This window comes from Geotrypetes seraphini, chromosome 7 (assembly GCF_902459505.1).
Source record: "Geotrypetes seraphini chromosome 7, aGeoSer1.1, whole genome shotgun sequence".
Classification (NCBI taxonomy): domain Eukaryota; kingdom Metazoa; phylum Chordata; class Amphibia; order Gymnophiona; family Dermophiidae; genus Geotrypetes; species Geotrypetes seraphini.
The window spans coordinates 146326345-146353598 of NC_047090.1; the positions used below are offsets into that span (position 1 = coordinate 146326345).

The 27254-nt window shown below is 42.3% G+C and overlaps 1 protein-coding gene across 9 annotated transcripts in view; it reads right to left on the reverse strand.

The window, feature by feature from the left end:
- C7H14orf39 (chromosome 7 C14orf39 homolog) overlaps positions 1-27254 on the reverse strand; it is a 264000-nt gene that overhangs the window by 77544 nt on the left and 159202 nt on the right. For all 9 annotated transcript variants that reach the window (XM_033950799.1, XM_033950798.1, XM_033950797.1 and 6 more), the window contains 2 exons: positions 14026-14114; positions 7097-7182 (listed from right to left, as the gene is read on the reverse strand). In XM_033950799.1, coding sequence (XP_033806690.1) covers positions 7097-7182; positions 14026-14114 — 175 coding nt within the window. The remainder of the gene's footprint in view (positions 1-7096; positions 7183-14025; positions 14115-27254) is intronic.

Below are 27254 nucleotides of genomic sequence, written 5' to 3' on the forward strand. Positions count from 1 at the left end.
TGTTGTCTTGGTTGGCGCCAGTGTTAGTAGCGATGTCGGCTCCCCTTCCATAGTGACACTGAACAGTCATTGCTGTTGAAGGCAGTTTTTCAAAGTTCTCTTCTGAAGCGAGTAATAACGTGTACAGGTCTAGGGACGGTGCTCTGGCCCTAAACACTGGAGACACTAGTGATGTGTGTCAGTCACAGAGATGGGCCGAGCACAGTGACTGCACTTCTTGAATCCCGTCAGCGGGCATGACATTGACGGGAACACCGCCTTGGCCAAATTAAAAACGGTGGCCAAGGTGGACAAACAGGAACCACGAGGGATATAAAAAGAAAGGTTTTGGGTTTTTTTTTTAAACTAAAGGTAAGGTAAAGAAAAAGAAAGAAAAACCAACACGAAAATGACTAAAAAAGTCACAAACGCGAGAGTGGAAGGCAAAAAAAGTTTTCAACGGCTGTTGAAACGCATCTTCTTAGCTCCTTGGAAACTAAGAGACTGAGGGACCGTGTGACTACGTCGGGTGAGAAGGCACTCGTGCATGCGTGGTGCGGGCTATCACAAAACTTTCTAAAGACTTAAAGTAGCAATGCACTTTTGAAGTGGTCCGTGCCGGGGCTCTGTTGGTGACATCACCCATGTGTGATGATATGCTGCCTGCTTGTCCTGGGATAATAATTTATCAATTTTTTTTATGGTAGGACCATTTATATTCCCAGGGACAGCAGATTAATGATAATTTGAAGGAGAATGTGTGGTGCAATGGTTAAAGCTATAGCCTCAGGACCCTGGGGTTGTGGGTTCAAACCCACGCTGCTCCTTGTGATCCTGGGCAAGTCACTTAATCCTCCCATTGCCCCAGGTACATTAGATAGATTGTGAGCCTGCCAGGACAGCCAAGGAAATATGCTTGAGTACCTGAATAAACTCATGTAAACCATTCTGAGCTCTCCTGCGAGAACGGTATAGAAAACTGAATAACTGACTGAATCACAGAAAGAGAAACTTGATAAGTCAGAAGTCAATTCAGCATTAATAAAATATAATTCTATATTGTCTATTACACCCCAAAATTTAGAAAATAAAGTGTGATAATTTGAGATTTATGTCAAATATATTTTATTAAGCTCAACAAAGAAGAAAGACAGAATCTTAATTTGAGATTTATTAATTTTCCTCTTAATAATTTCAGTGGTGTAGCAGTCTAGTGGTTAGAACCTGGAGAACTTTGTTCAAGTCCTATTGCAATTCCTTGTGACTCTGGACAAGTCACTTAACCCTCCACTGTCATGGTAGAATACCTACATTGTGAGCTCAACTGAGGATAGAGAATGTATCTGTATATAATAAATGTAAACTGTTTTGATTATTCAACAGAAAGTTGGTGTACAAATCCCATGGAAAATAGATATCTGCAGGGAAATGCTTAAAAGGAGATTATGTACTTACCCTGGTAAGCTCTTTCCCAGTAGATAGGTGAGACATTCTAGACAAATAGGCTGTGTACCAATGGCCACGTACCATATGCAGAAGGAATCCAATCTGGATTTTTTTCTGCTGACTCTGCTCTACTTCAGTGTGCTCTCTAGCAACACCTGCTGTTAGTACCCAAGCACTGAGAGTCACCTTACAAATGTGAAGTAGAGACACCCATGGCAATGAAGTCCATAAACAAGAAGTAACATGAGAACATTAACTGGAAACAGATAACAAATGCATCGAAGGAGCTAAGAAACGATCCCTGCATGAAACAGTAACATACACAGATTCTTCCCAGCCCAAGGGCTGACTGTCATCCAAGAATCAACTTGGAGAAGCCTAAATGGCCAGTAGGCAAGTGCAAGAAGGATAGGATGGGAGTTTAGAATTTCACCTATATACTGGAAAAGAGCTTACTAGGGTAAGTACATAGTCTCCTTTTCCAGTGCAATAGGTGAGACATTCTAGACAAGTGGGATGTACCAAACCAGTCCCTAAAGGCTGGGGTGGGCTAACTGTATCAGCCCTTAAATCCTAGGACCCAAAGGCAGAGTCCTGTCTTGCCACCATATCCATTCCATAAACTTGGTGAATTCTTTTGAAATTTTGCTATTATCTTCTATTTATCATTTGTAAATAATTCCCTGTTTATTTAATTGCTGTAAGCCAAGTCGAGCCTTCTCAAACATGGAAGCAAACATGCCAACAGAAATATTAAAGGAGATCAATTAGTACCCCAAATTATGACAGCAACAGACTACTCTTCATAGTCTAAGGCAGACATGGGCAAACTATGGCCCGTGGGCTATATCTGGCCCGTTTAGTTTTTTAATCCGGCCCGCCGACCATCTGAACCCCGCCAACCACGAGCCCTACATACCTGAGTCAGTGTAAGGCCAGCAGCACTCTAAACAGGCTGCTTCGCAGCCTTATCTCGTCAGGGAATTCCCTCTGCCACAACACTGATGATGTCATCAGTAACGCGGCACAGAGAAGGCCCTGGACGAGAGAAGGTCGGGAAGCAGCCTGTTTAGAGTGCTGCTGGTTCGACGCTGTTCTGTAGGGAGGCATGTAGGTCTCGCAGTCTACAGGGTTCAGATGGGAAGGAAGGATGGAGTCAGTGGGGATTCGGCTGCGTGGTGGGTGCTCAAGGGTTCTGCTGCACAAGGGGAGGGAGGGAAGGATGGAAGCTAGGCAAGGGTTCTGCTGCACGAGGGATGGGAGGGAGGGATGGATAGAAGTGGGGCAAGGGTTCTGCTGCATAGGGGGATGGGAGGGATGGAGGAATAGAAAGATGCTCTTGGTCCAGCCCCTCTGTCAAATTTAAGAACCCATTGTGGCCCACGAGTCAAAAAGTTTGCCCACCCCTGGTCTAAGGTATGACCGACATCCAAGTTACAGGCTTGGAGAAGAATATTCTGAGACAGTAGGGAGGCACATGAAATAAATGAAAGGGAGGGGGTACAGAATGACACACCTAACTATTAAAAAAGAAATTAGCAAAGTAAGAACCTAATCTCTTTTTTTTAGTACAATAGGTGTGTCATTCTCAGTGTTCTCCCCAGGGCCTTTTAGACGACTGCCCGGCGAATCCTTCTATTGCTGCCGATGCTCCTTCCCGGGCTGACTCTCCACCAAAAATTTTGTTTGACGCCTGCCTTTTTTTTTTTTTTTGCCAGCATGCTTTTACTTGCTTCAAGCTTTCCTCGTTACCAGGTCCTGCCTACTTTGTTTCTGCGAAGGCAGGACTGGCAGCGAGGAAGGCCTGAAGGAAGTAAAAGCATTAAGTTGTAAGCTTCCCTCCGGAGCTCTATCGTGTGCATGCCGGCTTCCCTTCTCTTCTCTCCGATGCTTCTTAAATTTAGTAAAAATATTCTGGCACAAGTGTCAAATCTTAAAAAAGGAAGCATATTGAGCATTGAAAAATAATAATAATTAACTAATAAAAATAGTACACATTTAGGGCTCCTTTTACTAAGTTGCGAAAATGGTTTTAGCATGTGCTTAGCGCACACAGAATTACCACGTGTGCTAGACGCTACTGCCAGCATTGAGCTGGCGTTAGTTTTCCCATGTAGCGCGGGAGTTTGTGCGTGCTAAAAATGTTAGCGCATCTTAGTAAAAGAGGGGGTTAATTTTCCCCACCACCAAATTTCCCCATCCTGCCCCACCCGGTTACTTTTTCATGCCACCCGGCTGGAAAAAATTTCTGGGGAGAACACTGCATTCTGGACAAGTGCGATGTACAAAAGCAGCCCAGAAATCTAGGGTGGGATGACTGTGCATGTAGTACTGAGGACCCAAAGGCAGAGTCCTCCCTTGCCACCACATCCACTCTGTTAAACTTAGCACAGGTATGTAGAGTGGACCAAGTTGCCGCCCTACAAATCTCCGTGGAGGAGACTGCCCTAACTTTGGCCCACGATGAAGCCACACCTCTGGTAAAATATGCCTTAATGGAAACAGAGGCCTGTTTTCCACACACAATGTATGCTGATGAAATGACCCTATGGATCCACCCAGCTGGATTAGTCAGCACAAAAAGATGGACAAGTTTCAAGTTTAGTTTAATTTTGATATATCAGTATGGTGTACAATTATAAAATAATGGGGAAAAGTAAGATCATTAAAAACAACTCAACAATAAAAAAACCCTCCTCAAATTGGCAACATTAAGGAAAAATATAAACAGAAAAAGGGAGGAACTACAATATCTCAATAGGAAAGAGTGAGGGAGAATTACATGAGGAAAGAGGACAAGGGATTGATATGAATGATGCCTCAATCAGACCATTAAATTAGTGCTATATCCTGACCTTGACATATTTGAGAAGCACTCTTCTCACATCCTACTTCTTCAGAATCCAGTCCTGCTTCCTGGAACCTGTGGACTAGAACACTAACAATCTGACTTCTCAACTGAAGTAAAATACCGAAACCAACTTCAGCAGGAAAGAAGGAACAGTACGTAACAAGACTCCAGTGTCAGTGATCTGAAGGAAAGGTCCCTGCAGGAAAGAGCCTGGCACTCCGAGACCAGAGTGGATTCCTTCTGCAAGGTTCCAAAATCCAGAATTGATTCCTTCTGTAAGACTCGTGGCTATGGGGAAATGATACACTTGTCCAGAATGACACATCTATTGCATTAGAAATAGCATTGCTAAAGTGTTTAATCACATTCATAACATATTAATTCTTATATTACACAATGACCAATGAAAGTTCTGTGCATATTATAATCAAAAGAAATCAGATCATCAAGGAGCTACAATTGAACATTATTATTAAATACCTTTTCATTTAGTACCCATTATAAAGTACATGTTTTTTGAAATAAAATAGTTTAGACTGATTTTCTAAAAAGCTTATAATCAGACATCAATTGAAGTTGAACTGGTAAAGTTTTCCATGCCTAGTAAGCAAATGAAGAAATCAAATCATTTTTTTAGCTTTCTTTCCCTTAGTGGTCAGAAATGAGAAAATTATAGTTCCTCTTAACAAGTGCCTTCTATTAGCCTCTGAGAAACAAAAAAACATACATATACAGAGGAGCCTTGCACTATTTTATGAAGAATGCAATTTTTGTTTATATCATTTATCATTACATACAACAAAGCATATATTAAAGAAAAATGAAGGAAAAATCTTAAATAAATTAAAATCGCAAAGGAAAATTTCAAGACATAGTCCACATTCTATGACTCGCCATCCAGGACACATTCACTGTTAACAAGCAGCATGACAACTAATTAACTCAAGTATCACAATTAATAAAATTATAATTAAGAATTGAATCCATCAAGAACAGGTTTATCCATCAAGAAATGTTCTAAATAGAAAGGATCAACAAAAATATATCTATTGTTCCCATAATTAATCAGGTACTTATAGGGAAATCTAAGGAAAAATGTTGCTCTCATAGCAAGAATGTAATAAAATTTAACTATAATTCTGGCCTCAACAGGAAGCCAGTATAATTGAATGAAAAAAGGGGATATTCATGAAGAATAATAATAACTTTATTCTTTTATACCACCATAACCAAAAGTTCTAGGCGGTTTACACTAAAAAGAGCTGGACAATCAGCGAAATACAATAATACAGTAAAAAATACAAATATTTGTAAAATAGAATTTCAATAATAAAACTCTCTCAATAATAAACTTATCGAACAAAGTGGTCTTAATTAATTTCCGAAATTGCAATAGGATAACATAGCTTGCTGAATACATTTACTAACCAAGATTGTTGCCAACCAGCTTGAAATGCTAGGGTCCTATCTAAGAAGGTCTTATATCTACACCCATTAATTTTTGGATAAGCAAATAAGTAGAAGTTTCTAGTTTCTCTTGATGGTCTATGCAACACAAAATGAGGAAAAAGGTAAGCTGGAGACAATCCCAATATCAGCTTAAAGCAGATACAGGAAAATTTGAATAATAATCTTGCCTCCAAAGGCAGCCAATGAAGTAAATGATAATATGGACTAATATGGTCGTTCTTTTTTAAACCAAAAATCAATCGAACAGCTGCATTCTGAATTATCCTTAATTTCCTTAGATCTTTTTGGGGTGCTCCTAAATAGATGATGTTACAATAGTCTAAAATAGATAAAACTAATGCCTGCACCAATAGTCAGAACGATAAAGGATCAAAATATTTTTTCATGGTTCTTAATTTCCACAATGTAAAAAAGCATTTTTGTACCACTAAGTTCGTGTACTCTGCTAGTGTTAAATGTTGGTCTAGTTTAAGATCTAGGTAATGAAAAATGAGTCAAATTGCTGTATTCTGAATTGTCTGAACTTTCTTCAGCAAATATTTGGGATATCCTAATAACTTTTACAATGGTCAGTTCCTTCGATTTATTTCAATTGTTTTTTTGGTTGTTTTTTTTTTTAATTCTTTATTCATTTTCAATCTTACATCAAGTGTACAAACAGTGAAACAATATAATTAAACACATCACTTGACAATCTTTCTAATTTATTTTACAATACATAAAATTACCACCCTCCCCTCCCATCATTCCTCTATTATTTTCCCAATATGAATATTAAAAAATATACCTCCCCCCTCCCAAACATTAGACGGTCTAAATTTCAATAGAAAATAGTGTTTACTCATTACAATAAGAAGTTAATGGCTCCCAAATTTTATTAAATTTCTTATAGTTCCCTTGTTGTATAGCTATTGTTCTTTCCATTTTATATATGTGACATAATGAGTTCCAGAGCACAGAAATTATAATTGAGTCTACTGTAATTTTTCCAATTATTTGTGATGTGCTGAATGGCGACTCCTGTCATTATCAATAAAAGTTTATTGTTATTTGATATTTGGCTCTTTTTCCTCATTGACATACCAAATAGTACTGTATCATAAGATAATGCCACATGCTTTTCCAATAAACAATTTACTTGATCCCAAATTGAGTTCCAAAAGGCTAAGATAAAGGGACAATAAAACAAAAGATGATCCAAAGTTCCTACTTTAAGATTACAGTTAACATCTATTTTTGTATAAAATATTTTCTAACTTCTAAAATGTTGCTTGCTAATATAAAATTTCAAAAAAAATCATGTTAAGCAAAAAGTACATTTCTTTCTTTTTTTGAAGTGTAAAATATTACCTAAACTGCATTTGGTTTTGCAAGCTTGTTACAGATGGATCTTGGCCACAGTTTGTGCGAGTATTAACTGTAAACTCCTTATATTTCTGGAACAAAAGAAACATTTCAGGTGATCAGATGTGCAAACCAGTTATTTCTGCGGTGGAAAGCCCTACTAAATAAAGTTGCAATTCAATGAATTTAGATCCTATGTTCTTAAAATTAAATCAGTGCATTCCAAGATTATGTACATTCCTGAATGCTGATTCCTTGTTATCTCCTGTGATTGTTGGTTTGAATTCAAACCACAAAAACCAGAAGGCAAATCTTTTTGCATGGTATGTAGACCCAAACAAATAAAAAATGGAATTGGAAATTAGTAATAAAACATGCCCCTTTCCAAACTCCCTCCTCAACATTCCTAAAATCCCACCCCCCAAGAGGGCAGAAGTGATCCCTACTTGCTTCTCCTCCTTCAAAATGGTACCACTGATCTCTAGCAGTAGACTCATCTGCTATCACTCGGTGGGGCTGTGATAAGAGCAGACACAGCATGCAGAGCCTGGGAACAGTACATCAAAAGAGAAAGAGAGATACAAATGCAGGGAAAGAGGGTGACTGACTGACCAATAAGGGGGGGGGGGGGCAGCAGCATATACAAAACAGAATATACAAAACTTTAAAAAAAACTGTTGAATAGGCACCTTTTCTGCCATGCGAAAGATAAGGTTTGAGATTGTGTTATTTTTGATGAAGATAATAAGGTGCTGCTTGTTTGCACTTCTTGTATAATGGGAGGTTTTGTATTATGGGAGTATGTATTGTTGATGGTGTATGTAATGTTACAGTTTTGTATGTAAATTTGTAACCTGCCCTGGGTAAGGGCGGGATATAAATGAACAAACACAAACATGTTTTGACATTTTATTTGCATCAGTGGCCCTTGCATCGAGAGTAACTGGGGGTTTTTTATGAACACTAATATACTGCACATGGTACAGGTGTTTTTGACCCCAAAGGGTCTTAAAATAAACTAAAAAACAAATAGAATAACGCCTATTTTACGACCTTGCTAGAAATGGAATTAGTTTACATAAAAGATCTGCATTAGGATACACTAGCCCCCTCTTCTATTAAACTGTATTAGCAGTTTTTAGCTTAGAGAGCCGTGATGAATGGTCTGCGCTGCTCCCAACGCTCATAGGAACTCCATGAGCGTCGGGAGCAGCGGGAGCCATTCAGTGTGGCTCCCCGTGCTAGAAAACTGCTAGCGCAGTTTAATAGAAGAGGCCTTAAGCCTATCACTAGTGCAGCTTATTAATAGGGCCCCACAGGATATGTTGGGGTCCTTTTATTATGCTATGTTAGGTGCTAACACGTACCTATGGCAGCAAAAATAGCTTAATGCTGGATTCAATAAAGTATTCTGAATTAGTTTTGTCATCTGCACATGCTAAGTGCATAGTATTTTCTATTTTTTGGAAGGGATCTGTTGAAGTAGAAAATGGATATGCATGTGCCCATTAGCTAGTGTACTGACATTAATGTTATGCTAAATAGTTAATGTGTCCATTACGTATGAGCCCTTAGTGCCTCTTACATAGGAAACAGTAAGGGCTCCTGCCTCAATATTTTTAAATGGTCTTGCGCTAATACTAACATTAAAACATAGTCATATATTCAAGAAATAAAAAATTGTCTTTTTTATTTTATTTAGTAATTTCAATTATACATATCAAGTATAGATATACAAGAAAAGAATAACATTGGTGAGAGAAATTTTACAAGAAATATTCCAAATAGAAAAACTAAAATTGCCTTTTTTATGGCTGCGTTAGAAAGACTCATGTATGAACACACTAAACTCATTTACTGAGCAGCTTAGTAAAAGGACTCTTTTATTTCTAATAATACCAAAAAAGGGAAAAAGAAACTAAGATGACTAGGAAATACTTTAGACTAAGGAGGGAATTCATCGACAGATGCTAACAGCTAATAATGCCCATTATATTCCTATGAGTGTCTTTAGTGTTTAGCATGCGCTTACACGGTAGCAATCATTGACGAACCCCCCCCCCCCCCCCGAACACAGTATGTGATATAAAAGGTAATGGTTTGGGGTCCACTTGGCAAGAGTGATCATAATTTGATCAAAATTGATTTAATAACTGGGATGAGGTCACTAATGAAATCTACTGTGATAACATTTAACTTTAAAAGGGGAGAACCCAATAAAACAAAACACTTAACAGAAGCAAATCACCTGGGTTTGACTGTACCTCCACTCCCGTGGACCAACGGATGCCCTCAAGGACAGGCGGAAGTGAGAAGACATAGCCAGCACCCTGCGAGACACTGCAGAGTCTCCAACGGATGCCAAACAGCCTGCGCTCGGACCCTTGTTCGACAGGAGAAAGATGGGGGAGGGCCCTGAGCTCCTGTGAAGTAAATGCAGGCTGGCTGACAGGTACCACCAGGGACTAGCCTGTTAGCGGTAGACCGAAGATTGTGAAATCTTAATGCAGGCAGAGCTGAATAAAGTGTGGAGAGCAGAACAACACATTCATGTAGGTACGCATGCAGAAGGAAAAAACTATAGAGGGAACTAAGGAGTTCAGTAAAGACCACCGGCACAGACAAAAATCCAGAGTGGATTCCTTCTGCAGATGGTATGCAGCCATTTGGATACTACCCATCTGTCTAGAATGTCTCACTCATTGCACTGGAATAAGCTATATTCTACAAATTTAAAACAAAAACATGCATACATAAAAATGTATGTACATATAAAAGAAAATTAAAGCTTACCAAGTTGATGACAAACATGCTAAAAACACCAAAGCTGCCAACACAACTGATTAAAAAGCACAGTTACTTACTGTAACAGGTGTTATCCAGAAACAGCAGGCAGATATTCTCACATGTGGGTGACGTCATACACAGAGCTCTAGTACGGACAGCTTTAAAAGTGAATTACCACTTTAAGAACTTGAGAAAGTTTGCAAACTGCCCGCATCGCACATGCACGAATGCTTTCCTGCCTAACGCTGCTCATGGCTCCTCAGTTCGTTAAGCAAGCTAAGAAGCCAACCAGGGGAGGTGGGCAGGTTGTGAGAATATCTGCCTGCTGTCCCTGGATAATACCTGTTACAGTAAGTAACTGTGCTTAATCCCAGGACAAGCAGGCAGCATATTCTCACATGTGTGACTCCCTAGCTTACTAGAATGGGATGGAGGGAGAATTGGCTATTAGGAAAATAAATTTTGCAATACTGCTTGGCCGAAGTAACCATACCATCTGGAATAAGATTCTAGACAGTACTGTGATGTGAATGTGAACTGAAGACCAAGTAGCAGCTTTACATATTTCATCAATAGGAGTGGAGTGAAGTAAAGCAACTGAAGCTGCCATAGCTCTGACTTTGTGGGCTGTGACATGACTCTCCAGTTGCAGCCCAGCCTGAGCATAATAAAGAGATACAAGAGGCCAACCATGAGGAAATCGTACTCTTGGACACTGGACATCCCAACTTGTTAGGATCAAAGGAGGCAAAAAGTTGAGGAGAAGTTCTATGCAGTTGAGTCTTCTGTAAATTTTAGGCCAATGCTGTTTGCAGTCCAGAGTGTGAAGAGCCGTTTCCCCAGGATGGGAGTGAGACTTAATAAAAAAATACTGGAAGTATAATAGATTGATTAAATTGAAATTCTATGACAATCTTTGGAAGAAATTTAAGGTGGGTGCAAAGCACTATCTTGCCATGGTGAAACACTATGAAAAGAGGATCTGAAGTGCTTGAAGTTCAGTGATTTGTTGAGCTAAAGTAAGGGAGATGAGAAAAAAATACTTTACAAGTAAGGTACTTGAGTTGAGCCATAGACATTGGTTCAAATAAGGCTTCATTAGTTTAGCAAGGACCACATTAAGATCCCAAACCACTGGAGGTGGTTTGACATTTAAAAGTCCTTTCATGAATCTGAATACAAGAGGATGAGCAATGAAAAGTTTCCCATCGACTGGTTCATGGAAAGCATTGATAGCACTGAGATGAACTCTAATCGAAGTGGTTTTGAGACCTGAATTGGGTAAATGTAGATGATACTCCAATACTGAAGATACAGAGGTGGATTTAGCCTCATGATGATGAAGAGCACACCAGGTAGAAAACCATGTCCATTTTTGCTGCGTAACACTGCTGCGTGGACAGTTTTCTGTATGCTTCCAAGATTAGTCTTGTTTCAGAAGAAGCTCTCAGATCAGAATGGTGCAGACTAAATACATAAGGGGGGACTTTTCTTGATACAGCCATTGGGGGAAACATGTCGGAATGACAGGTCCCTTCCCAATATGAGCAACAAAACAAAAAGATAAGTTTTTAGCTTTTATATATAGCTATTTAATAAATTTGATTTAACACAGTGCACAGAGCACTTTATGAAAAGAAAAATTGATAAAAGGAAACAAAAACTAATAAAACGAAATAAACGGGTCTAATGAGGAGGCCGGTGCCACACAAGTATTTTAGCCATTGAAAACACTTGGCTAATACTGACACTTCTGAAGACCTTGTAAAAAATGAAGATGTACTTATTACTAGTTATATGATATTGTTTTGGGTCCAAGATTAGTCTGACAGGCTGAGAAAGTGGAAGGTCAGCCGATGTTAGGCCAAGAGGTACCAAGCTATCAGGTGCAATGCTGAAAGATTGGGATGCAGAAGAGATCTGTGATTCTGTGTGAGCAGAGACAGGAAATTTGAAGAGGTATTGGTTCCTGCACAATGAGTTGAAGTAGAAGGGAAAACTAGGGTTGCCTGGGTCAACGAGGAGCTATAAGGATCATGGTGGCAGACTCCTGCTTGAACTTGACAAGCATTTTGAGAATGAGAGGGATTGGAAGAAAAGCACAGAGGAACTTGCGAGTCCAATCCAAAAGAAAAGCATACACTTCCAGAAGGTGAGGAGAGTACTGCCAGGAGCAAAACTGGGGCAGTGGTTGTGGGGGGACGTAAACAGGTCTATCTGAGGAGTCCCCTACTGAGAGAAGATGTGATGCAGAACTGCAAAACTGTGTGACCACTCGTGTGGTTGAAGAAATCTGCTGAGCCTGTCTGCAAGAGAATTCTGTTCCCCTTGAATATATATTGCTTTCAGGAATATATTGTGAGCAATGGTCCAGGTTCAAATGGTCCAGGGCCTCCTTGTTTGCTTATGTAATACATCGCGACCTGATTGTCTGTGTGGATAAGAAGGACGGTGTTAGTCACAATGTGCTGAAAAGCTCTGAGAGCATTGTGGAATGCTCTGAGTTCCAACAGATTTATAGGACAGAGGTGGTCCTGGGAAGACCAGTGTCCTGGGAATATGGTCAATAAAGACTGTAATTATTTAAATTTCATTTGGTCTGCTTCTTTGTTTTTCCCAGCTCCTCCTATGACCCAGATCCGTTCAAGGACAAGCTCTGCTAAAGACTGGGGCTCAGTGGGTGTGGTCCAAGTCTACATAGTATACTGGAGTCAAATTGGAAAGATGGTCCTGGCTCGGTACAGGCTGGCATCAAATCTCCAGAGGAGAGTGACCTTCATGGCAAAGACACTTCTTGAGTACTGGCAATGCCAATGCTCTAGAACTCCTGGTACCATACTTCAAAAGGGACCAGTGCCTATGCTTCTTGACTTCCACATTACACATGGCATCAGTATCCTTCAGTGCTGATAAGAACATAGAATCCTTGTGTCCTTCAGATGGGATCTGAGGATGTTCAGTCCCAGCAGGGGCTATCAAACTCAATGTTGAGGCAAGCGGAGATCTCCTTGATGCTAATGCATCCTCGGTGTCAAATGCAGCACCAGGAGCTATATGAATCAATGTTTCAAATGCCAAAGTCAATGGACCAGACTTTTCAACACCAATAATGCTTTTGTGCTGTTCCTTGCGACTCCTAATGGTTCTGACATCTGTCGACAGTTTAAAAAAGAAATATTATGGTTGGGTCCCAGATATGGTATGAGTGTAAGTTACATGGTCCTGGCACACCAGGGACACTTCTTAAACTTACTTGGAATTTTTTGAGACATTGGGGAAAATAGCTGAAGTAAAATCAAACAGCTCAATCGTTGAAAAGTGAAAGAAAAAGAAAATTGGACCTAACTGGACCGCTCAGGCCTAAGGATGCCAGCAAGCAACAGAAACCCCCCCCCCAAAAAAAACCTATAAATGATAAAAATACTAAGGAAAGGAAAACCAGTCCTGCACAGTACTTACAAAGCAAAATAATACAGGTGGCAGCGAAAATCCAACTAAGACACAGGCTGAGGGGAGAACAAAACAGCACATCCTCACTGCTGCACAAATAAGAAGAGATTGTCTAGTCCTCTGTGCTAGCAGTGGGTGGGAAGGGCATGTTCAGGGCAGTCTTCCAAAGGCTTCTAGAAGATGCTGGGAGGTATTCCACCCTGGCTCCATCAGATGACATCACCCATATGTAGGAATATTATGTCCTACTTGCTCTTGGAGAATAGATGTTACAGATACAGCTAACACCGATATACCCTCCATTTTAGAAAAGCATAGCGTGGTTTTTAGTGCAGGTCATAGGAATTCTATGAGTATCAGAGCTGTTACCACCATGGCCGGTGCTCAAAACTTCACTATGGTTGTATAAAAGGGGGAATACTCAGCATTGCATTCACGCATTTGACATAGAAGGAACCTGTTCAAGCCTAGATCTTTAGGAGGTCAGACCTCCACAATGTTCTGCAAGAAGTAATAGGTAAAGAAATTCATTTTAGACATCTTATAATGATAAACTGAATTTCAGGAAAACAAATTTAGTAATGAAAATATTTAAGATTTTGGACTTGACAGTCAGTTTCTTATTTACCTGTACATATAAATCTATTTTTTTTAAAAACCACAAGCTATTTATTCTGCTTAGTAAACAAATCACATACCTGTGTATTATTTTTTACACTCTCATTGTCACTTAAAGGAATACTGCTGGCTGTCAGCTGATTCATATCATTTTCTTTTTCTTGTTCTCCTAAATTAATAGAAATTTTACCGGCATTGTTCAATATTATACCAATATCAATTTCATTATTGTATCAATACCATCGTCACACTACATTTGATTGAAAAAGCAGTTACTTACCGTAATAGGTGTTATCCAGGGGCATATGTTCTAACATGTGGGTGACGTCATCCAAGGAACCCAAGTAGGAACACTTTAAAAGTGCATTGTCACTTTAACAAATTTAGAAAGTTTGCGATAGCCTGCACTATGCATGCTTGAGTGCCTTCACGCCCGATGTAGGTGTGCAGCTCCTCAGTTCAGTAAGCCAACTAAGAAGCCAACCAGGGGAGGTGGGTGGACTGTGAAAATATCTGCCTGCTGTCCCTGGATAACACCTGTTATGGTAATTAACTGTGCTTTATCCAAGGACAAGCAGGCAGCATATTCTCATATGTGGGTGACCTCCAAGCTAACCAGAATGGGATGGTGGGAGTGTTGGCCTTTAAAAAAATAAATTTTGTAAGAACATAAGTACTGCCGCTGCTGGGTCAGACCAGTGATCCATCTTGCCCAGCAATCCGCTCACGCGGTGGCCCCCAGGTCAAAGACCAGCGCCCTAACCGAGACCAGCCCTATCTGCGTACATTCTAGTTCCACAGGAACTTGTCTAACTTTGTCTTGAATCCCTGGATAGTGTTTTCCCCTATGAGAGCCTCCGGAAGAGCGTTCCAGTTTTCCACCATTCTCTGGGTGAAAAAGAACTTCCTTACGTTTGTATGGAATCTATCCCCTTTTAAACTTTAGAGAGTGCCCTCTCGTTCTCCCTACCTTGGAGAGGGTGAACAACCTGTCTTTATCTACTAAGTCTATTCCCTTCATTATCTTGTCCCCTCTCAGTCTCCTCTTTTCAAGGGAGAAGAGGCCCAGTTTCTCTAATCTCTCATTGTATGACAACTCCAGCCCCTTAACCATTTTAGTCGCTCTTCTCTGGACCCTTTTGAGTAGTACTGTGTCCTTCTTCAAGTACTGTGACCAGTGCTGGATGCAGTATTCCAGGTGGGGGCGTACCATGGCCCGATACAGCGGCATGATAACCTTCTCCGATCTGTTCGTGATCCCCTTCTTAATCATTCCAAGCATTCTGTTTGTCCTTTTCGCCGCTGCCGCACATTGCGCGGATGGCTTCATCGACTTGTCAACCAGTACTCCCAAGTCTCTTTACTGGGTTGTCTCTCCAAGTACTGCACCAGACATCCTGGATATGTGTACAAGATATTTGTTACCAACATACATCACCTTACACTTGCCACGTTAAACTTCATTTGCCATGTCTCAGCCCATTTCTCGAGTGTGTTTATGTCCTGTTGCAGGTCTTCGCAGTCCTCCTGCATCTTTACTACTCTGAATAACTTCGTATCATCTGCAAATTTAATCACCTCGCTCGTCGTTCCAATTTCCAGGTCGTTTATAAATATGTTGAAGAGCACAGGCCCAAGCACCAAACCCTGCGGCACTCCACTGGTGACGCTTTTCCAGTCCGAGTATTGTCCATTTACTCCCACTCTTTGCTTTCTATCTGCCAACCAGTTTTTGATCCACGTGTGTATTTCATCCTCAATCCCATGGCTCGCAATTTTTGGAAGTAGTCGTTCATGCAGGACATTGTCAAACGCTTTCTGAAAATCCAGATATACAATGTCGACTGGGTCACCTTTGTCTATCTGCCTGGTAACTCGAAAAAGTGCAGCAAGTTCATCAAGCAAGATCTTCCTTTGCTGAAGCTGTGCTGGCTGGTTCTCATCAGATTGTGTCCATCAAGGTGGTCAATGATGCAATCCTTTATCAGCGCCTCTACCATCTTTCCCAGTACCGAGGTCAGACTCACCAGCCTGTAGTTTCCCGGATCTCCCCTCGAACCTTTCTTGAAGATCGGTGTAACATTTGCCACTTTCCAGTCTTCCGGAATCCTGCTCGATTTGATCGACAGATTGGCTATTAGTTGAAGCAGTTCAGATATAACCCCTTTCAGTTCCTTGATTATCCTCGGATGGATGCCATCCGGTACCGGGGATTTATCGCTCTTGAGCCTATCAATGTGCCTGTATACCTCTTCTAGACTGACCGTCAACCCAGTCAATTTCCTGTCTTCGTTTCCTAGGTATAGCCTGTCAGCCTCCAGTAAGTTGCGTATATCCTCTTCTGTAAATACAGATGCAAAAAATATGCTCAATTTGTCAGCTAAGGCTTTGTCCTCCTTTAGCGCTCCCTTTATTCCATGGTCATCCAACGGCCCCACCGCTTCCTTCGCAGGTCATTTTCCCTTAATATATCGAAACAACGGCTTGAAGTTTTTCGCCTCCTTGGCAATTTTTTCCTCGTAGTCCCTTTTGGCCCCTCTTACCGCCTTATGGCACCTGCGTTGATGTTGCTTGTGCTTTTTCCAGTTTTCATCCGTTTTTGACCTTTTCCATACTTTAAAAGAAATCTTGTGTCTGATTGCTTCTTTCACTGGTACAGTGAGCCACGCCGGTTCCTTGTTCTTTTTCCTCTTGGATCCCTTGTTGATATGCGGTATATATAGATTTTGCGCCTCTGTGACTTTTTCCTTGAAAAGAGACCATGCTTGCTCTAGCGTTTTTACAGCACCTATCCTTTTCTTAATCTTCTTCCCCACTATGAGTTTCATCCCTTCGTAATTCCCTTTTTGGAAGTTCAGCGCTGTGGCTGTTGTTCTGGATTGTTGTTTCACCCCCGTGTCCAGGTTGAAGCAGATCATATTATGATCACTGCTTCCCAGTGTCCCTTCTACTTCTACATCTTGTGCCAGTCCTCATAGTCCATTTAGAAGTAAGTCCAGAATTGCATTTCCTTTCGTGTTTTCCTTGAGAAGTTGTTCCAGGAAGCAATCGCCCACTGCATCCAGGAACTTGATTTCCCTACTGCAGCCGGAGGTGCCTAGGTTCCAGTCTATCCTCAGGTAATTGAAGTCACCCATGATAACTGCATTTCCTCCCTTGCAGTTGAGTTTAATCTCAGCCGTCATTTCTTCATCAATTTCTTTGGACTGCCCTGGGGGGTCGGTAGTAGATGCCGATCTTCATTTCTGTTCCATTTGTTCCGGGAATTTTGACCCATAGAGATTCTAACTTATTCTTTGTTTCTGGCATGTTCTCTCTGGCAGACTCTATTCCCTCTTTGACGTACAGGGCAATGCCCCCACCTTTTTGACCCACTATGTCTGTGCGGTATAGCTTGTATCCTGGTAGCACAGTGTCCCAGACGTTTTCCTCGCTCTACCATGTTTCCGTGATGCCAATGATGATAAGGTTCTCTTTTTGTGCCATAGTTTCTAATTCACCCATCTTGTTCTTTAGACTCCTTGCATTCGTGTATATACATTTGAGTTTTCAGCGTATTACTTTCTTGCACTTTCTTCCCTCTTGCATCCCATTTGATCCATCCAGATATCTGTCCTGTCTATGATCCACTGAGTCTTCCCTGCTACCTTCTTGTACAGTATCCTCTGGGTATACTGGTTCCTGAACCATCGACTTTAGGTCGACTGTCGGCTTTCCCCTTCTTCCTAGTTTAAAAACTTCTCAATCTCTCTCCTGATGTTGCTTGCAAGAAGCCTCGTTCTGTCTCCGCTAAAATGGAGTCCATCCTTCCTGAATAGCTTGTTATTCCCCAGAACGTTGTCCAGTTGCGCACAAAGTGAAATCCTTCTTCCTCACACCAGTTTCGATCCACGCGTTGATTGCTTGCAGCTCTGTCTGCCTCTTCTCATCGGCCCTGGGTACCGGCAGGATCTCTGAGAATGCTACCTTCTGCGTTCTGGTCTTCAGCTTCTTTCCTAGCATCCGGAACTGGTCCTTCAGTACTTCTCTGATGTAATTCCTGTTGCTCACGTTGTTAGTTCCCACATGGATCACCACCGCCATATCTTCCTCTCCCACACTGTTGATGATCCTATCGATGCAGCTCACTATGGCTCCCGGTAGGCAGGTCACCAGCTGATCCTGCCTTCCTTCTGCTATGTGGCTGTCAGCTTGTCTGATGATGGAGTCCCCCACGACGATTGCTGTCCTCTCTATCTTTTCTTGCCTCTCTAGGCGCAGGTCTGTGTCCATGGTGTGTGGCCATCTCTCCAGCCGTAGGTCCGTGTCCTCCATGCACTTCCATCTTCCCTCATCCTGGAGATGGCTTACACCGGACTCATCTTCTTGTGGGTTCGCTCCACTGCTTCTAGAGCTCGCTGTGTCACCCATTTCTTCCTTGTGGCTGTTCTCCTGGCAATCCTCACTCCCTGTAGGTGTATCTGGTGCTGGCTGATAGTTCCACTGTTGCTGATGATTTTCCACGGCCTCCCTGTATGCCTCCTCGATGAACTTCTCCAGCTTCCGGACTTCATTCTCCAATGGTTTCCTCTGTTTTGACGTTCTCTGCATCTCTGTCCTCCTCTTCCACTTCTTGAAGTGCTTCTAGTTCCAGTATTCTGCCCTCTAGGAGACTAACTTGTTTCTTCAGGCTCTCCAATTCTCTGCACCAAGTGCATACATAAGACCGCCTCCCAGAGGGGAGGTAGTTATACATATGGCAGACAGTGCAGAAAACTGGGTAGTTCATTTTGCAGCGCTTGTCTTCTGCTTCCATAGCTGCTGGTGTCCTCTCTCTCTCTGCCTGCTGCTGGTGTCCTCTCTCTCTCTGCCTGCTGCTGGTGTCATCTCTCTCTCTCTGCCTGCTGCTGGTGTCCTCTCTCCCTCTGCCTGCTGCTGGTGTCCTCTCTCTCTCTCTCTGCCTGCTGCTGGTGTCCTCTCTCCCTCTGCCTGCTGCTGGTGTCCTCTCTCTGCCTGCTGCTTGTGTTCTCTCTCTGCCGGCTGCTGGTGTCCTCTCTCTCTCTCTGCCTTCTGCTGGTGTCCTTTCTCTCTCTCTCTCTCTCTGCCTGCTACTGGTGTCCTCTCTCTCTGCTGGTGGTGTCCTCTCTCTCTCTGCCTGCTGCTGGTGTCCTCTCTCTCTGCCTGCTGCTGGTTTTCTTTCTCTCTGCCTGCTGCTGGTGTCCTCTCTCTCTGCCTGCTGCTGGTGCCCTCTCTCTCTGCCTGCTGCTCGTGTCCTCTCTCGCTGCCTGCTGCTGGTGTCCTCTCTCTCTCTCTGCCTGATGCTCATACAATGATTCGCTCCTTCTGAAGGCCGTTCGCAAAGGCGCTCTCGCTATGGCGAGCGCCTTTAATGCTTGCCTTCGATGTGTGCCGAATGGCTGAGCACTGTTGGCTCCTCCCCTTTTAAGGGGGAGCTTCGGATCGGTGCCTGGCTGATGTCAGAGGGGTGGGCGGAGCTATCTCTCACTGCTGCCCCTCATTCTTGCCTGCCCTGCTTCTCTGATTCCCTTCTTACTCCCCTCTCTCAGCAACTCTTCGCCTGCCTCCTGACTTTCTCCTGCCTGCCCTGCTCACAGACAGTAATGTAAGGTAAAAGTATGAAACAAGGACCAAGTAGCAGCTTTGTAAACTTTGTCAATAGGAGTAGATCGAAGGAAAGCTACTGAAGCTGCCATAACTCGAACCTTATGGACTGACACGACTGGACTGACAGGACTCTCCAGTTGCAGCCTAGCCTGAGCATAACAGAATGATATACAGGAAGCCAAACAGTTGGAAACCATTCGCTTGGAAACAGGAACCCCAACTTCTTAGGATTGAAGGAGACAATAAGTTGAGGAGATGTTCTATGAGCCTTTGTCTTGCTGAGATAATAGGCCAAAGCTCGCTCGCAATCCAGAGTAGAAAGAGCTGTTTCTCCTGAGAAACAGGCTTAGGAAAAAACACTGGAAGCACAATGGACTGATTGAGATGAAATTCAGTGACGACTTTCAACAGAAACTTTGGATATGTGCGAAGAACCACTTTGTCATGGTGGAACACGGTGAAAGGTGGATCTGCCACTAATGCTTGAAGTTCATACTCTTCTGGTAGAAGTGAGTGAAATGAGAAAAATACCTTTCCAGGTAAGAAACTTGAGATGAGCTGTAGACATTGGTTCAAATGGAAGCTTCATCAATCTGGAAAGCACCACATTAATGTCCCCGACTACTGGAGGTGGCTTGAGAGGTGATTTAACATTGAAAAGCCCTTTCATGAATCTGGAGACAAGAGGATGAGTAGTGAGACGTTTACCCTCAACTGGTTGATGAAAAGATGTGATAGCGCTGAGATGAACTGTAGTAGGCATGATAAAGAAAGGAATCATGAGTAGATCGGAGAAAGTTATAATGCCGCTTTATAGGGCAATGGTCAGACCACTCTTGGAATTCTGTGTCCAACACTGGTCTCCCAACCTAAAGAAGGATATAAAACTGCTGGAGAGGGTGCAGAGACGAGCAACGAAGCTAATAAAAGGTATGGAGAACTTGGAATACGAAGAACGACTTAGGAGACTGGGATTGTTCTCCCTTGAGAAAAGGAGACTGCGAGGTGATATGATCGAGACTTTCAAAATACTGAAAGGAATCGACAAAATAGAGCAGGAAAAAAAATTATTTACAATGTCCAATGTGACACGGACAAGAGGACATGGACTGAAGCTAAGGGGGGACAAGTCCAGGACAAATATCAGGAAGTTTTGCTTCACGCAACGAGTGGTGGACACCTGGAATGCTCTCCCAGAGGAGGTTATTGCGGAATCCACCGTTCTAGGATTTAAAAGCAAACTAGATGCACATCTCCTTACGAGAGGCATAGAGGGATATGGGTGACTAAAATTACGCCAGGTGTACACCTGGCTGGGCCTCCGCATGTGCAGATCGCCAGACTTGATGGACTGAAGGTCTGATCCAGAGATGGCAGTTCTTATGTTCTTAGATGTAGACTTGAGTCCTGAATCAGACAAATGAAGAAGATAATCCAAGTCTAGTGAAACTGAGATGGATTTTGGATCATAGTGATGAAGAAGACACCAAGAAGAAAAACAAGTTCACTTTTGCTGATAGCATTGCTGAGTGGCTGGTTTCATGGAGGCTTCTAGAATAAGTCAAACAGGCTGAGAAAAGTGAAGATCAGCTGGATTCAGCTCGAGAGATACCAAACCGTCAGGTGTAATGACTGAAGGTTGGAATGATCTGGAGGTATGGTGAGAAAATGAAGGGAGTAGCCTTCCCGAATGATCTTGAGAACCCAGAGGTCGTATGTTATTAAATCCCAACAATGAGAATAAATTTGCAGACGACCTCCGATGAGTTGAGGGAGAGGCAGGGACTTGATTGAAATTATGCTCACGAGTAGACAGTCAAAAAGACTGAGTAGATTTTGCAGGAGCAAATTGCTGAGGATTCTGAGGCCTCTGCTGTTTCGGTTTCCTTTGTTGAGGTCTTGCAGCAGCTGGTTTAGCAGTGTAACGTCACTGGTAAGACGTAGATGGCTTAAAAGGATGTGACACTGAAGGCTTGGGCTTAGGCTTGATTAAGGAGTCCCAAGATTTCTCATGAGTGATGAGCTTTTGAGTAGCATTCTCAATTGTATGTCCGAAAAGCTCATCCCCCAAGACACTTTACACCTACGCCGACGACATCCATGTCCTCCTCGAGACCAACCCTAACCTCACCAACCTCTCTGATAACATCTCTTCTTATATAACGAACCTCCAATCCTGGGCTCTCACTGTTGAAATGAAACTAAACAAGACCAAAACAAAACTACTTTGGCTTGGCCCAAAATTAGATCAGCCACCCACCCTCATCCCACTATCCTCTGGCACCAAACTGCAGCTTGAGCACTCAAGCAAAGTTCTGGGAATCATCATTAACTCTACACTGTCCTTCAACGATCACCTCAACTCCTTAGTAAAACAATGCTTTTTTAATCTTCACGTGTTAAGGAAAGTAAGATCCTGCTTCCATCAACAACACTTCGCTGTCCTCGTTCAATCCATTATTCTTTCCAGACTGGATTACTGCAACTCCATCTACTTAAGCCTAACAAAGAAAAGCCTTCTCAGACTTCAGCGGATTCAGAACACCGCGGATAAACTAATCTTCGTAAAAAGCAAATTCGACCACATCTCCCCGCTTCTATCTAAGCTTCACTGGCTCCCAGTTATCCTCAGGGTTCACTACAAATGCGCCTGTCTAGCCTTCAAGTCTCTACATGGCATCCTTCCTCCCCTTTTTCCACTATCTTGGCTCTCCTCGAATCCTAACTCCACCAGATTCACTCAAAAATTCAAACTATCCTTCCCCTCTTTAAAAGGCATGTCCCATACAGGAAAACTTGGGACATCCCTCCTCTTCAGGATCACCGAGCTGTGGAACAGCTTTACTGCCCCTCTTCGGAATTCGATCTCCCTCCAACGCTTCCGAAAACATTTGAAAACTTGGCTTTTCTCTAAAATGTAACTACTCCTTCCCTCTCCATTATACTAAGTCCCTCTTTCTTTCTTTTTACTAAGCCCTTCCTCTTTCCATTGGAGTTCCTTTCTATATTAATTCCTGTAAACCATGTCGAGCTCTACTTTTGTGGAGATGATGCGGTATACAAACTTAAGGTTTAGTTTAGTTTAGTTTAGGATGGAAACTAGTTGCTGGAAACCCTGAACACGGTGAGAAGGAAGATATTTTTAGTACATAGATACCGAAGACTGATTACTTGTACTGGAATCCCTGAGATTGGCACGCTCAGGCTGGACCGCTACCAGCAGAGTCAGTGCCAGAGTCAAAAGATTGAAGATGTTACCATACTCTAAGCAAAAGAACTGCTCAAACTGTTCTTTCAAAGTAGCTACCAGTACCTGTGGCTTAGTTGCTGGTACCATCGGTGAAGCTACTTGCTCCACAGAAGGCACCAGTACCTGTGGCTTAGTCACCGGTACCATCGGTACAGCTACTTACTCCACAGAAGGCACTGGTACCTGTGGCTAGGACGCTGGCACCATTGGTGCCATGACCTGCTCTGAAGAGGATGACTCTGAAGAGGAGAAACCCCTGGACGTTGGAGCGAGTCACATCAAGGGTTGTTGTTTGGCCAGCATGTTTGGACTCAATGCCATAGTGGCCGACCCCACCTGGGAGACTGGTGACTTCCTCGCTGGCTGTGACTCTGAAGTAGAAGGCAGTGCCGATGAAGGTCGCGACGCCTTGGAAGATGGTGCCTTCAGTGGTGTCACGGAACACGATGCCTTCACTTCCGGTGCCTTTGAAGATGGTGTCTTGGAAGTTGAAGAAAATTCTTCCATATTGGCACCAAAAAGTTGTTTTTGTTGAAGAAGGCGGGTTTTTAAGGTGTGCTTTTTTTATGTAGAAAAGGGCGTGAACGAGCCAATGCAGTGTTCCGGCTCCAAGCACTGTATACATCAACTGTGCGGGTCTGTCACCAAAATAGTGCACTGGCACCTGCTGCATTTCTTAAAACTGGTTAACAGTCAGGACATGAAATTAGGAAAAATCACCTCAGCCAAATCGAATGTGAGAGGCTGAGGAGGGATGAAAGGTCCCACTGAAAAAATGCAAAAGCGCAACAAAATTAAGAGATACTCTTTACTTACTTTTTAACTATACGCAGAAAATATATGTATAAAATCCACGTGAGCAGGAAGACAAGCACAAAAATTTAATGAACGTTCAATGGCGTGACTGAACAGCTTCGCAGAAAACATTGAACTGAGGAGCCACGCACCTACGTCAGACGGGAAGGCACTCACGCATGTGCAGTGTGGTCACGAACTTTCTAAATTCTTAAAGTGCCAGTGCACTTGGGACCATCCGTGGATGACATCACCTACATGTGAGAATATGCTGCCTGATTGCCCTGGAATAATTAGGTTTTACCAAGGTGTCCCATCGAGTCTCTTGCGCTGTAAGCTTTTGGGTAGCAGTATCTGTAGAGTCTCCAAAAAGCTCATCACCCAAACAAGGAACGTTGGGTAGTCTGTCCTGAAGATTAACGTCCATGTCAGAGACTCAAAGCCACAGACGAGGCCCTGGAAGTGAGCTCAGCGAACGAGATACTTTCTCAACTTAGTTAACAGTGCTCACAAGGTGTTGGAAACCTTTCAGTTTATGAGAAGGGATATATTTTTGATACCCAGGAAACTGCTTAATGAGATGTTTCAAGCAACAGGAGTAATAGAAATTATAGTCAACAGCTCTATTAGCCAACATGGAATTCTGATATAGCCGTCGACCAAATCTGTACATAGTACGGCTCTCCCTACCCAGAGAGACCAATGCATAAAACTTCGATGGAGTAGATTTATTTAGAGTAGATTCCCTAAAGGAAATGAAGGCAAGGTTGTGTCCACAACTTTAGGGATTTTTTTCTCTATATAAATGCAGCTTTCAGAATTTTTGGACTGCGATATGAATGATTTTGTGCACTAGTTGATTATTATTTAAAGATTAAAAAGAATTCTTTTCACTTATTGCACACACATATAAATAAAAAAAGAAGGGGTTATTGACAATAATCCTTGTTCCCCATTTTGTCCTTGAACCAAGCCATGAGCTTTGGACACGGGGACATTTGAGGTCTTTTTCCCTTCAGAATTGACATCTTTTCTCTTTCAGAGTTGTGTTCATTTTTTTGATTGTTTAGAGAAAATTCCACCACTAGAGACTGATGAGGAAGTTGAGGTTTGTCAAATCCTGGAATGGAAATTATCTTGTAGAGGGAATCCAATTTTTTGGGCACCACCGGTACCAAGAGAGGAGACTCTCAGTTTTTATAGTGTCTCTCTCAGAATTCCATGCAAAGGTAGTTTGAGCATCTATTAAGGAGGCTGATCATAGTCCAAAAACTCTAGGAATTCTGCACTGAATTTGGAACCTGCCTCCAATTTAAGAGAGGTCCTTTCCCAGTTGTCGAATAAATTGAGTGAAGGAAAGCCTCTCAGTAGGAGAAGAAGCTCTAGTTGGAGAATGCCTCCGATACTTCGATGCAGAAGAATCATCTGCTTTGGTAGTGGAAGGCGAAGGATCTAGATTAAAGTCATCCTGAAGATCAGAATCCAGTAGCACCAATGGTGAATGATGCTTCAACCGGTGCTGGTCCGGTGTCAGGGTCTCAGAATGTTTACACTTGCGAGAAACCTTACTGGACTTCGTCAGATTCCTTCCAGAGCATCGAGAAGATGAAGAATGACACTGGGATGATAGAGACCGATGTTTGGAAGATCGATGCAGGACTGGTAGTACTGGAGTGGTACCGAGAATCCTTGTGGTGCACCAATGGAGCATCAACGGCACCGGAGTTTCTGGCAGTGTTAGGCTCTGGCTGGGCCGGTTCTGGAGAAGTCAGTTTCGGGAGAAGTAACTGAAAATGGTCCCCAAGCTCCACTTGAAGCAGAGCATCGATCTTCTATCTCAAAGTAAGCACTGGTACATGTGCCGTTGTTGCCGGTACCGCAGGTGCTGCAACGCATTCCAGAGAGGATGACTCCAATGATGAAGCACCCCTTGACAAAGGAACTAGTAGCTGCAGGGATTTACGCTTGGTCATCATGAATTGGCTCGATGCCTTTGTGACCTGCGACCCTGTCTTGGAAGGTGGTGGCTTCTTGGCTGGCTTACCAGAGGGGGCGATGTGTTGCAACACCAGAATTGATGCTGGTGCCTTTGGCGGTGTCTTTGTCTTCGATGCCGAAGACTTCGATGTAGACAATATCATCGGCGCATCCCTGTCCATGCTGACATCGAAAAGTTTCTCCTGTTGAAGAATACGATTTTTGATCATACACTTCTGAAGAGAACAGCGTTTACAAGATTTGACACGGTGTACAGGACCCAAACACTGCAGGTACCAGTTATGTGGGTCTGTTAAGGAAATAGTGCGAGAACACCGACTGCACTTTTTAGAACCCGCCAGCGGGCATGACATCGACAGGAACACCGCCTCAGCCAAATTAAACTCGATGGCTGAAGCGTGAATGAAGGCCCCTCCAGAAAGAAAACCCACGAATGGTGAAAAAAGAAAAAAAAAAATTTAAATTCCCTTTTTTTTTTTAAATTAATTTTACTTGAGAAAGAAAACAAAATAAAGAAGAAAAAAAGTCAAAAAAGAGCACGAGAGTGGGAAGGCAAGCATAGACAATGAAGACAGTTGAAAAACACGCACCTTCAATGCTCTGCGGAAAAAACAGAACTGAGGAGCTGTGAGCCTACATCGGGTGGGAAGGCACTTGTGCATGCGTGGTGCAGGCTACCTCAAAAACTTTCTAAATTTGTTAAAGTGGCAATATACTTTTAAAGTGTCCATACCGTGGCTCCATGTATGACATCACCCACATGTGAGAATATGCTGCCTGCTAACAAATGTGAACAGGTAAGTTTTACATGCACTCTTTCTAAAAATAGTATACTCTTTCCAATTAATTGAAAACTTCTTTTTTCTTTCAGGACTTCTCTCCCCCGATATGTTATTCAGAAAAATGTCTTTACCATTTTTAGTTTCCAAATTCTGTAACTAAGTTTTTCTCTTTCCCTTGTAGGTAAACATTAAAAAATGTTGCAGAGTGTTGCAAGTAAGTACTCCTTTTTCCTAATGTTCTCACTCTTTTCCCTAGTGTATTCCTCTAGTATACCTTAATAACTTTTTCTCTTCTTTGCAGGAGTCTACTGAAAATGTCTCGGGTAAATATGAAAGAATGAAAATCAAATTAACCCACTGTGTGCACACAGGAAAATAAAGTTAAAGAAAACTTCTCCTTTGATTGCAGGCTTTCTTGCGTTGGCTAGCATATGATGACCCACAGGAAATGGAACTTGAAGCTTAGAACTAAAGCTTTGATTATCCACAGGAAACCAGGTCACTCAGGAAACTGGACTTGGCATCTTCAATTATTAAGTGAACAGCGCTCTGTCTATTACTATCAAGAAAATAAAATGTTTGCCTCAAAAATTAAATATTAGCCTCCCTCTGAGGTGTAACTATGTGTGACCTAATCCTTTTTCCAGTTCCTATTATGTACTTTTTTTTTTCTCTTGTGCAGAAAATTAAAAAAGAAATAAATTCACAAAGTCTGTCTCACTTCAGGACAAGTTTCAATCCCTAGCCTAAAAAGAAAAACAATGCAGCACAAGTCAGACTAGTGCAATGGAGGTTCTATGGCAGCCTTAAATTCCTGCTGCTCACCTTTAATTTTATTAGTGGTTTTTAACCACTAGCCCCCATAAATTTAGGTATTATA